A 12,938-nucleotide genomic window follows, 5' to 3' on the forward strand; every position below is an offset into this window, starting at 1 on the left:
TCCTCTGACATCTACATTGCCATATCTTATATATATTAAAATAATTCCTCTCTATTTGGTTTAGCCATAAGCATGACACACAGGGCCATTTAATCCCTTTTGTTTAATCTAAGGATCTTTCCTCATTTTGATTTAATTTTGTTTTACAATCATTTAAAATATTTACATGACTCTAAAACCAAACTTACTCACTAAAGGTACATCTAATGGTATTGCAAAATTTACAACCACAGGCAGAGTCTTTAATATAGTATGGCAGGATGCTGTTAGTGATCTTTAATAAGTATAAGTCATGAAACATATAACTGCTAATAACAAGTGAAATTTAAAATTAAAAATACAACACCACTGCCTGATCAGGCTGTGGCACAATGTATAAGAGCATCAACCTGGCAGGCTGAGGACCCAAGTTCGAAACCCGAGGTCACTAGCTCAAGCATGGGCTCATCTGGCTTAACCAAGGGCTCACCAGTTTGAGTATGCGGTTGCTGCCTTGAGCTCAAGATCACTGGCTTGGGCAAGGGTTCACTGGCTAGGCTGGAGCCCCTGGTCAAGGCACATAGGAGAAAACAATCAATGAATAACTAAAGTGCTGCAACTACCAGTTGATGCTTCTCATTTCTCTCCCTTCCTGTCCATCTGTTCCTCTCTCTCTCCTTCACTAAAAGAAACAAACAAACAAACAAAAAACAATACCATTTACATCACAAGGATCAAGACAAGAAAAGCAATGACAAATTCCCAACAATGGGAAGTTCTGAGACTACAGCTATACATACAGCAAGTCTAAAGGAAAAACAATACTGACTGGAGCAAAAGGACAGAAAAGGTACGGCAAAGGTCTCCAAAGGAAGAAAAACTGGAACTGATAAATTATATGAGAAGTTTAACAAGTAGAAAATCAGACAAAATAATTTAAAAGAGCTGTAGGAGAGAATGAGAAGGCAACCAGGAAGTCAAAAAAAGCCTTGCAAGTAAAAAAACAAAACAAAAAACACGAGACAACTCCCAAAAAAACAGTCTAAGAAAGGAAATGTAACCAAGTATACTATTCAGCTAAGCAATTAAATACTCATATATTGTAACAAAACTACAGTAGGAGGATGGATGTAGGGAGAGTGGTATAAGAGTTTAAATTTTCACCTCTCAAAACAGAACATCAATAAATACTTTAAATTGATATATAGTAACATATACATATTACTTAGGAATTTAGCAATATAAACCAAATTGACCAGTTAAAATAGTTGAAAATGGTTTACTTGGGATGAGACCACTGATGGTCTCGTTACAAGTATTTTAGCACTATTTAACTTTTTCTCAAAGAAAAAGTTCTGAAAAAGAAAACCACTCCAAAACAATCATAACTTGTATACTTTATTATAGGTATACCTTATTTACATGTAGCCCAAAATTGTAAACCAAGTTAATCAATGGGAAAAGTTGGCTGTCCACAAGTTATCAACTTGCTCACTTCACAAATGATTTTTTTCTTGTAATTAAAAACAACAAGCAAGCCTCCAGTCTTCATCATTGTGGTTTTTACAACTTTTAAACAGCACTATATTACCTATTCAGACTAAATTAACAAAGGCCTGTTTAATTCAAATTATTTTAATAGTAAATGTAAAGTGTTCATTTTTTTGTACATAAAAAATTATAAGTGCTGGCTCAATCAGAATAACATCAACTGGCAAAATTTTTGCCAAAAATAAATTTTAGTTTGGTCTCTTGAGTGCCAAATGGACAAAGGTCATTTATACAGTACTGCCTAGATAAGTGTTACTGTCTACTAAAAGGATAACCCTAAAAGATGCAGCTAATTTTTATGTACTTGCCAGCATCAACTCTTATACTACCCTTAAAATATCTGTTCAGCTGGCCTAAGCCTGTGACTTCTCCCAAAAGATGACAAAGCAACCGTGGAAAATAAAGAGTATTTAAATGAATCTATTTTGTTAATGTTTACTCTTACAAACTAGGAATGAAATGAGTACTGTCATATTACGAAGCCTGATTAGTTTCACCAATTGTCCCTACATAAGAAGGCACACATGAAATGACAAAATTAAGATTTTAAATAGAACAAGATTCCATAAACTTATCACAGAAATATTTGTTAAAGCCCAAACACAATTTAAAATTTCATACTTTCAACTACAAATGCTTTTAGTCAGATATGTGGGTCCATACTTGCCACTTACATGTTGTGAATATAAAACATTTGCCTTCAGGTAGGTAAGTGAACACAAAAAACTTCAAATGGCTTTAGGCCAAATATTTATAGGTTGGTGGTTATGCTCAGACCTATATACTTGTGCTCACAGTCATACATACATGTATTCACATTTATAAATGAGAATATAATTATGTAACAATGCTGTTGTGATTTCTGAAATTTACCCCCAAAACAGAAGCTTAGATAAAAGGTAATCCAAAAAACTGATTGCACTTCAAATAAGACAGAGGCGAATAAAAATAGCCACAAGACACCAAGAGAAACTCATCCTTTTATGAATAAGCGATTACTTTCCATGATAATAAAGCAAATGGCAAGAATTTGAAGCTTAATTCGCTGTGCTTAACATTAACTCTATTATAAACTCTCTTTGCCCATCCCCAAATAATAGTAATAATAATGATAAACTGATTCAACACCTACATACAGCACAAAAAAACACTGAGATCATAACATACTCCTGAATTTCAACTAACTGGATTATCTTGCTGGACTGAGTAACGCAGCATTACTCAAAAGCACAGTATATGTTGAGAATAGCTCCCTATTAACTGCAAATATTTATGACAGGTTACCTTATTTCTCAGGTATGAAGAGTTCTGATTCATTTGCCTTTCATGGAACTTGTGAAATGTGGGGGTCAAATGAAGCCTTTGTGCTGTGTGTGTGTCAAATGGTCCTTCCAGGCTCAAAAGTCTCTCTTCAGCATAAAAAAAAAAGCTACCCAAGTGTTGTATTTCGAAATTTCTTTGCCAAAAATAATGGACCATTTGTCCTAAGCATTTTTAGAGAATGGTAAGTGAGAGTGGGTCCCGGATTCTCCTGTAGATTTTCTCAGGTTAAAATGATCTTTAAAAATAATGTCCTACCAAACACCATCACAGGAAGACTTTAAAGAACTCAATTCTGTTTTTGGAAAAAGTTTGCTAACACTTCTGGCTAAAGGACTGCTCTGGACAAGTAATTTAATGAGCATTGGGACAAAATTGATGCAGACTAAATTCCAAATGGAAGTTGCATAACTATCATCCAAACTAACAAAAACAGATTGTTTCTAAATGTGGCAATTGTATTTTCAACGTCTCTATAAAGGAAGTTTATGAAGAGAATTTTACAAGGTGTGTAAGATTATTCAATTTTTCTTTTCCATCTTGAAGAACTAAAGGACCATCAGAAATACAGATTACGACTGGGAAATATTTGAAAAGTATGCACATTATGAACAAGGATATGACAATTCACATTCCTTGACCAAAGTGATGTTTTGGAAGGCACAAAGTGATTTTAGAGAAAAATAAAATTTGTGTTTCTTATAGACATGAAAGAATTCAAGTAAAAGATTTAAAAAACATGAAAATGACATTTTGCTATCCTGAAAATTGAAATGAAGAAGATCCCATAAGAGTACAGACATGTTTTAGTGGCCTCTCTCTCCCTAAATAGTCAACAATGGAAAAAGTGGAAGAACCATCAAGTAGCCATCATCAACAAGAACAGAGATTTGGCTGAGCCTACCTCATGCTCTTTACCCCTTTTTTAAAAATGTTTTAAAAACTAAAATCAATTCAAAGTTTAAAAATAGATAAATAAATAAAGTCCTAAATGTGCTTCTGAATCAACTGAGGGGTGAAAAGACATATTCCTTGAGATTTTGCTTTAAAATATTACATAATAAAAAAATGTGGGCAGACACAAAGTAAGGCAAGTTGTTGACAATTACTGAACCCAGAGTATGGGTTTATGAAGTTAATTACCGATTCTTGATTCCTGTACATGTTTACGAAGTTTCCAATTCAAATTTCCAATATTCTGTTGGCCACTTGAGAATTAATTAACAAACACCTATAAAATCTTTGGGAACTGCAAAGATTTGTTCATTCTTGTATTCCACTTTTCATTATCTCCTCTCCCCGACCCCCAAAACATTATTTTATAGTTGTGTCTTTGGGAGATATATATAGTAAACATTATTAAAATTAAAATAAAGGTGGTTTCAGGCTTAAAATGAACATCAGGTTCTTTAAAAGGACTTAATAATAGCCCTGGCCGGTTGGCTCAGCGGTAGAGCGTCGGCCTGGCGTGCGGGGGACCCGGGTTCGATTCCCGGCCAGGGCACATAGGAGAAGCGCCCATTTGCTTCTCCACCTCTCCCTCCTTCCTCTCTGTCTCTCTCTTCCCCTCCCGCAGCCAAGGCTCCATTGGAGCAAAGATGGCCCGGGTGCTGAGGATGGCTCCTTGGCCTCTAAAAAAAAAAAAAAAAAAAGGACTTAATAATAATAATGGACTTACCTGCTCTTCCCTTTTTTGCTTTCGTAACTGTAGTCCTTCTTCTTCCCTTCTCCTGCGCATCTCATCAGGATTCAAGGACTTATTTTTATAACTTTTCAGGCGAAAGTTCTCTTTTCCTGGAGTAGTCATGATTTCTACAAAAATAAGAGGAAAGAACAGGTAAGATTAGCTTACTGTAGAGTTCTGTTGTTCCAACAGCTCACCCTTTTATATGTATACATGCACAGGTCCATCCCATAGGGATACTAGAAATGATTACTTTTCTTAACAGCTTTATTAAAGTATACAACTCAGTGGTTTTTAGTATATTGACAGCTATGTGCAATCATCACCAATCCATTTTTAAATACATTTTCATCACCTCAAAAAGAAACTCTATACCATTTAGCTATCCCTCCTATTGTTGACATTTCATGAGTCATATGTGTGATTTTTTTGTGCCTGACTTCTTTCACTTAGAATATTTTCAATGTTCATGCATGTTGCAGCATGTATCAGTATTTTATTCCTTTTTATGGCTGAATAATATCCCACTGTACAGATATATCCCATTATATTTTTTCCTTCTTTAATTTTAAATTAGAAAATTAAAGTTAATGCAGTGACATTGCTTAGTAAGAGTACATAGGTTTCAGGTAAACATTTCTATAGCACTTGAACTGCTGATTGCGTTATGTGCCCATAACCCAATGTCAAATCATTTCCTGTCACCATGTTTGTCCCTCCTTACTCCCTTCCCCCATCCCCTCACCTCTCCCTCATATGCCCCTCCCCCTGCTAACCACTTTTATCTATGTCCATGAGTCTCAGTTTTATATCCCACATGTATGAAATCATGTATTTCTTAGCTTTTTCTGATTTACTTATTTCACTTAGAATGTACTGTTCTCAAGCTATATCCAAGTTGTAAATGGCAATATGTCCTCATTTCTTAATGGCTGAGTAGTATTCCATTGTATATATGTACATTTTCTTTATCCAATCCTCTATTAAGGAACACTTTGGTTGCTTCCATGTCTTTGCCACTGTGAATAATGCTGCAATGAACATAGGAGGGTATGTGTCCTTGTGTACCAATGTCTCTGAGGTTTTTTTGTAGATACCCAGTAGAGGGATTGCTGGGTCATATGATAGCTCTATTCTTAATTTCCTGAGGAACCAACATACTTCCTTCCATAATAACTGTACCAGTTTATATTCCCATCAGCAATGAATGAGGGTTCCTTTTTCTCCACAGCCTCTCCAACACTTGTTATTACCTGCCTTGTTGCTAACAATCTAACAGGTGTGAGGTGGTATCTCCTTGCAGGTGGGTTTGACTTGCATTTCTCTAATAGTTAGTAAAGATGAGCACTTTTTCATCTATCTATTTGTTGTTTGTATGTTTCCATGGGAGAAATGTCTGTTCAATTCCTCTCCCCATTTTTTAATTGATCTTCAATTCCCTCTCTAAATCAGGCCATTTTGCTGACTTGCCTCTCATGGCCTTCTTTTGCCGTGGTGTTTTCAGTAGGATTTCTTCTTCCTGTAGTCAGCCTTAGATTGATTTCTCAGTTGGAGGAGGACCAAATTTACGTTCAGTAGCACATTGCCATTCACTTTTGCAAACTGGGCCACTTTTAACCTGAATTCAGCACTGTATGAAAATCTTTTCTGAGCCATCTCTGGATAGAACATGGCAAAAAGTAACCTACTGTAATATACTGGTAACAAGTGAGAAACAATGAGTGCAAAAAACAAGCGCGAAAAAGCAGTAGATGCAAGTAAAAAGAAATCTACAATCACTGTATAAGATAGTTTTTAGACCCCAAATTTTTCAGAAAAGGTACATCTTATACATGGAAAACACGGTAATTTCTACTCTAATCTTTTTTTTTTTTCTTTTCTTTTTTTTTCATTTTTCCGAAGCTGGAAACAGGGAGGCAGTCAGACAGACTCCCGCATGCGCCCCACCGGGATCCACCCGGCACGCCCACCAGGGGGTGATGCTCTGCCCCTCTGGGGCCTCGCTCTGTCCCGTCCAGAGCCATTCTAGCGCCTGAGGCAGAGGCCACAGAGCCATCCCCAGCGCCCGGGCCATCTTTGCTCCAATGGAGCCTTGGCTGCGGGAGGAGAAGAGAGAGACAGAGAGGAAGGAGAGGGGGAGGGGTGGAGAAGCAAATGGGCGCCTCTCCTGTGTGCCCTGGCCAGGAATCGAACCCGGGACTCCTGCTCACCGGGCCAGCGCTCTACCGCTGAGCCAACAGGCCAGGGCTCTACTCTAATCTTTATTATATCCTTCCTTGTGTTTGCTTTAGATTTACTTTGCGCTTCTTTTTCTAGTTACTGAAGGTGTAAAGTTAGGTTATAGATTCAAATTCTTTCTTTTTTCTTAATACAGGCATTAATGCTAGAAATTTCCCTGTGAGCAATGCTTTTAGCTGTATCCTGTAAGTTTTATTTATTAGGTGGTAAATTTTTTTCAAACTATTATTTTCTATTTCCCGGGTGATTTCTTCAGTCCACTAGTTATGCAGAAGTATGTTAATTTCCACATATTCATAATTCCCCTAATTTCTGTTGTTGATATCTAATTTCTTTACATTGTGATCAGAGAACATCCTTTTTATTATTGTAATCCTTTTAAATGTATTAGAGTTTGTTTTGTGTCCTAACATGTGGTCTATCCTGGAAAATGTCCCACCTGCATTTAACATATATAAGGTGGTAAAATGTAGGTTCGCACTTGAGCATATGAAATAAGAGTTTATTCTTGTATTATTTATTATTGTAGTTATTAACTGTAAACCTACCTTTGCCCACCCTGTACATTCTGCTGTTGCTGCTTGGTGGTGTGGTCTATAGATATCTGCTGGGTCTAGCTCATTTATACTGTACTTTTGTTACCTTGTTGACCTTATGCCTAGTGGTTTTGTCCATTTTTGAAAGAGGGTACTGAATGAAGTCTCCCAACCATTATTGTCTATTCTCCCTTCATTTGTCAGTTTTTACTTCATTGTATTTTGGTGCTGTTAATAGGTAAATATATAATTTTTTATCTTTCTGGTGGGTTGCCCCTTTCATCATTATAAAATGTCCCTCTTTAGCTCTAGTATCATTTTTTTGTTTTAGGGTATTTATTTTTTCTGATATTAGTATAGCCACTCCAGCTTCCTTGTTTGTATATGTATTTTTCCATTCTTATACTTTAAACATATCTTTATTATTATGTTTCATCTTTTTTGTTCCTTTTACTCTTTCACTGCTTTCTTTTGCATTTAGTGAATATTTTCAAATGAGGCACTTAAATTTCTACAGTGACTTTTTCACATTTTTTGTTTTTTCCCCAATTGCTCTAGGGCAGTGATTTTTCAACCAGTGTGCTGCAACAATTTTTAAAACATGCAATAACTGACTAGTCTGGGGCACTGAACTCTTTTCTCTTCGATTGTCAAAAAAATGACAATAGCCAACACAATAGCTGTGCAGTGTAAATGCATCAAAATAATACTTATTCTTTTTGTCAAATAGACAAAAAATATATTTTTGGTGTGCTGTTTGTGTGCCATGAGATAAAAAAAAAGGCTGAAAATTGCAGCTCTACGGCTTACCATATACACTTTAATTTATCAGAATCAGCTTCAGACTTACACTACCTTAATACCAGTGAGATACAGAAATATTAAGCTATATAATTCAATTCTGTTTTATAGTATTGCTGTTATATATGATACATTACACCTGTTACAAACCCAACAACAGAATTATAATTATTACTTTATCATCTTTAGTCATTTCCTTAGCTTAAAAAGAGCTCTGCTCTCACTCACCTTTGTGCTCTTACTGGCAGGTACATTACAAATATATTGTTTCTATATATTACAGGCCCAAACAATTGGATACATCACTTTACACAATTGCTTTTTAAATGTTTTAAGAAAACACGTGGTTATCTTCTTTTAAAATGACATATTGTAATTACCTCTACTGGTGCTCTTTATTCATGTGAATTCAAATTACCACCTGGGATCATTTGCTTTCATCCTAAAAAACTTCCTTTAGCATTCCTGCAAGGCAGGTCTGCTTCCTTTTTAAAAAAAAAAAAAAATCTGGAAGAATCTTTAATCTTTATTTTTTAAAAAGTTTGATGATATATAAAATTTTTGGTTGACAGTATTTGTCTTACTACTTCACATACCGTCATGTACCACATAATGACATTTCAGTTAATAAAAGACAACACATGTAACAGTTGTCCCATAAAATATAATGGAGCTGAAAAATTCCTATCACCTAGTAACATCATAGCTATTGTGACATCATAAAGGAACATGTTGTGGTGATGCTGGTATAAACAACCTGGTCTGCCAGTTATGTAAAAGCACATACAATCATGCACAATACATAATACTCTTGATAATAAATAAATGACTGTAACTAGTCTGTGCATTTGCCATACTGTATTTTATCATTTATTCTAATCTAGAGCACACTTTCTACTTATAAAAAAGTTTGTTCTAAAACAGTATCCATGTTTCACTGGCAGTGGCTTCATACATCCCGTGTTTACCACATCTCTTGGTTGCATCATTTTCTCTTGCTATCTAATCTGTGTTGTTTGTACAGTAATATGCTATACATGCCTGCAGCCTCGGAGCAATAGGCTATACCATATGGCCTAGGTGTGTTGTAGGCTATACCATCTAGGTTTGTATAAGTACAGTCTATGATGTCCACACAACAAAATCACCTAGTGATGTAATTCTTAGATCTACCGTTAAGTGGCATGTGACTTGCATTATTCCACTGCTGTCTCTGACTTCCACTGCTTCCACTAAGAAATCAGCTGTTATTCTTATCAGGATTCCCTTTTAAGTAATTAGTTGTTTTTCTCTTGCTGTTGTGAAGATATTCCCTTTGTCTTTGATTTTCAACATTTTTACACTGACGTGACCATTTGTGGACTTCCTTACATTAATCCTATTTGAAGATCATTGATCCCACTGAAAGTACAGGGCAGTATTTTTCAATAAACTAGAAAAGTTTTCAGCCATTCATATACTTTTTCTGGTCCTTTTTCTCTCCCCTCTTCTGGTTCTCTCACTATGTGTATTGTGGTGCACTTAATGGTGACACTCATTTCTCGGAGGCTCTTTTCAATTTTCATTTTTTTCCCCCTCTCCTTTTCACAAATCTCTACCAATCTATTGGCAAGTTAACTAATTTTTTCTTCTACCAGTTCAAATCTATTCAGCCCCTCTAATTTTTCATCAGTTCTATTATTTCTCAACTGCAGAATTTCCATTCTTTGCAATTTCTATGTCTCTACTACTAATCTGTATTTGATGTGTTACACCTTCCTTTACTTCTTTAGTGAAGGTTTCCTTTGATCTTTTGAACATACATATAATGGCTCCTTCAAATGTCTATTTCTGTTAAATCCAACATGCTCAATCTCACAGGCAGTTTCTGTTGAGTGATTTTGCCAGTGCTACCTTCTGTCCAGTTCCTGTCTGTGGAACAGAGGCTTTACCTTGGGCACAGAATCACTGAGTGATTCTAGGGAACAGATTATCCTTCCCTAGATTTTTTGGTCTGTTTGTTTACTTGTTTTGATGTCTAATAACTTTTTATTGGAAACTCAGTACTTTATATAATGCTTTATGGCAACTATGGTCACTGGTGCCCCCCACACAGGATTTTTTGTTTTTATTTGCTTATTTGTTTAGTAATTTGCTCGGTTATTTTAAAGAAGTCTAGTTTCCCAACCTCAAACCCCTCCCTGCGGTGTTCAAGCCTCCAATGTTGAACATCAAGGACAGCCTGAATATGCCCACAGTCACTTGGCTGTAACAGTGGTTTGGCAGGGCTCTCTTTCCCTGACAACTCCCAGCTTCACACCCCCACTAATCATTGCTAGTCGAGCGCTCTATTGTTTCAATGGTCTCAGGCATAAATTGCTCTACGAAGAAATCCAATCAAATTCATATTCCTTTGAAGGAGTAGTTCCAGAGGTCAGTTTTTGACATTTGCTTTGATCCGAGGGAAGCTCCTACATCTATCTCTCATTCCAGTTCTCCCCATCAAACTAGGGAGCCTTCAGTATAGTCTGTATGTTCTTGAATCTACAAATCTCCTGCCTTTCACCACAATCCCATTTTCAGAGTACTCTTAGGCTTGAATTTCTCCAACTCTACTACAAATAAAGTCAGTTCCTTGAAAAAATCAGAGCTGTTTTATGGCCAGCTTTTTCCTCCCCCATATCTCCAAGCAAAATCTCTGATTCAGGGCTCTCAAGCCGGGAGTGTGGACAACAGGACACTTCTCTGAGTGATATTCCTAGGAGCTGCACGTTTGGTGGGAGATAGGCAGTACCCTGACGTTTTCTTGGCTTGTCTTTCCTGACATGGAACCACCACCACCTTATAAAACAGAAAAAAAGGGCTTGACCAGATAGTGGCACAGTGGATAGAGTGTCAGACTAGGACACAGAGGACCCAGGTTTGAAACCCCAGGGTCGCCAGCTTGAGCACAGGCTCATCTGGTTTGAGCAAGGCTCACCAGCTTGAGTCCAAGGTCGCTGGCTTGACCGAGGTATCACTCAGTCTGCTGTAGCCCCCCAGTCAAGGCACATATGAGAAAGCAATCAATGAACTAAGGTGCCACAACAAAAAATTGATGTTTCTCGTCTCTCTCCCTTCCTGTCTATCTGTTCCTCTGTCTCTGACACACACACACACACAGAGAAAAAAAGGTAATCACTCTCAGTGATTCTGTGCCCACGTTTACGTAAAGCGTCTGTTCCACAGACAGGAACTGCACAGAAGGTAGTCCCCTACCTCTCCACTGTATTCACCCAGAACTCAGCCTCAGCAGCAGGCAGCTGGAGACAGAATTAAAAAAATCCTGATGTCCTACTCCTCCCAGGAAGAAAACCTTCCCTCCAACTGGAAGCTCTTCATTTATTGTATGCCCTCTGACCATTTTCAGAGTATTTAAATGAATTGTTTTTTAGTTTCTTCACCAGTTTTACTAGAGAGCTGATCTGCTGTCAGGCTGGAAGTCAGAGGAAGAGTTACTAAGATGATTTTCATGCAACCCTGGGATGAGAATAACTGATTTACAATGTGCTGTGTCACATCATTTAATTTACCTAAATCTCTTATGAAACCTCCAGGGCAAGAATTACTATTCTTATCCTTTACAGGTAAAGTTTTGGGAGGCTCACTGAGGTTCTGACTTGCTGGAGTTAAACGCTTAATAAAAGATAGAGCAAGGATATGATTTTAGGTCTTCTGATTATAAACCCATTGCTCTACTATTATGAACTTAGTCATGCCCTCTCCCCCTCCAATTAATTGAAGCCCTAACTCCCGATGTGACTACAGTTGGATATAGGGCCTTTAAAGAGGTAATAAGGGTTAAATGAGGTCGTGAGGGAAGGACCTAATACAGTAGGACTGGTGTCCTTTTAATAGGAAGAGACAATGCACTCCCTACCCCTTCTCTCTTAGGATGTGTACAAAGCAAAGACCATGTAAGGGCAGAGGGAGAAGGTGATCACCTGCAAGTCAGAAAAGGAAGCCTTACCAGAAACCAACCCTGTTGCCACCTTGATTTTGGACTTCTAGCCTCCAGAACTGTAAGAAAATGAATTTTTGTTGTTTAAGCCAACCAGTCTCTGGTACTTTTTTATGGCATCCCAAGCCGATTAATACATTTAACCAGAAGTAATTTGTCAGATTAGACTTTATTAAACTGAAAGGTCGGTACAATGCAAATGAGAATTTATAAATAATTCTGAAGAAATCAGCTTTAACTGAGAAATGATCCAAGGAGCTGAGTTCCTGAAGCAGGCAGCATTTTGGCTCTAAAATATCACAAATATAGCGTAACAGCAGTGTTGCAATGATGATCTAAGGTCAAGAAATCAGATGTTTTAGGTCAAAGGAAGGAGAAAGCCTACAGTAACAGGGCAAGCCCAAAGGCAACTAGATTTAAGTATCGGTAGCCTGTATTCAATATGGAGCTGGAAGGACAAGCAATTAAGAAAAGGCAATGCTGGGAACACAGTACACAAACAGAGAGAGCGAATCAATGATAAAGCAAATGGAGGAAAAGGTAAAATGAATAAATGGGGAATGTGAATGGATAAACAGGAGGTCTGTATATTTCTTAAAACTTCTGTAAACTTGAAATTATTTCAAAATAAAAAAAAATACAAAAAGTCTAAGAGGTAATGTTCACAAAAATTATTCATTGCTTCTTTGTAAAGTAACACAAGAAGCAAGACCAAAGAATTTGCCTGGGCCTTAAAGCCCCATTTTCAATTTTACTTCTTAGCACAATGATGTAGGGAAAATACTCCACTTCTGTGTGTCTTGGAAGATAATACCTTATGAGGGAAAAGAAGTAAACTATGAAAGCATAT

General features: G+C 37.0%; 2 protein-coding genes across 3 annotated transcripts in view; one reads left to right on the forward strand and one right to left on the reverse strand.

Annotated features, from left to right (window-relative positions):
- Positions 1–12,938, forward strand: part of LOC136312241 (protein mono-ADP-ribosyltransferase PARP15-like) — a 328,256-nt gene that overhangs the window by 163,702 nt on the left and 151,616 nt on the right. The window lies entirely within an intron of this gene.
- Positions 1–12,938, reverse strand: part of KPNA1 (karyopherin subunit alpha 1) — an 83,544-nt gene that overhangs the window by 54,436 nt on the left and 16,170 nt on the right. For both annotated transcript variants that reach the window (XM_066241783.1, XM_066241781.1), the window contains exon 2: positions 4,529–4,662. In XM_066241783.1, the coding sequence (XP_066097880.1) occupies positions 4,529–4,657 (129 nt within the window). In that variant the 5' untranslated portion in view covers positions 4,658–4,662. The remainder of the gene's footprint in view (positions 1–4,528; positions 4,663–12,938) is intronic.

This window comes from Saccopteryx bilineata, chromosome 8 (genome assembly GCF_036850765.1).
Source record: "Saccopteryx bilineata isolate mSacBil1 chromosome 8, mSacBil1_pri_phased_curated, whole genome shotgun sequence".
In the NCBI taxonomy this organism is placed as follows: domain Eukaryota; kingdom Metazoa; phylum Chordata; class Mammalia; order Chiroptera; family Emballonuridae; genus Saccopteryx; species Saccopteryx bilineata.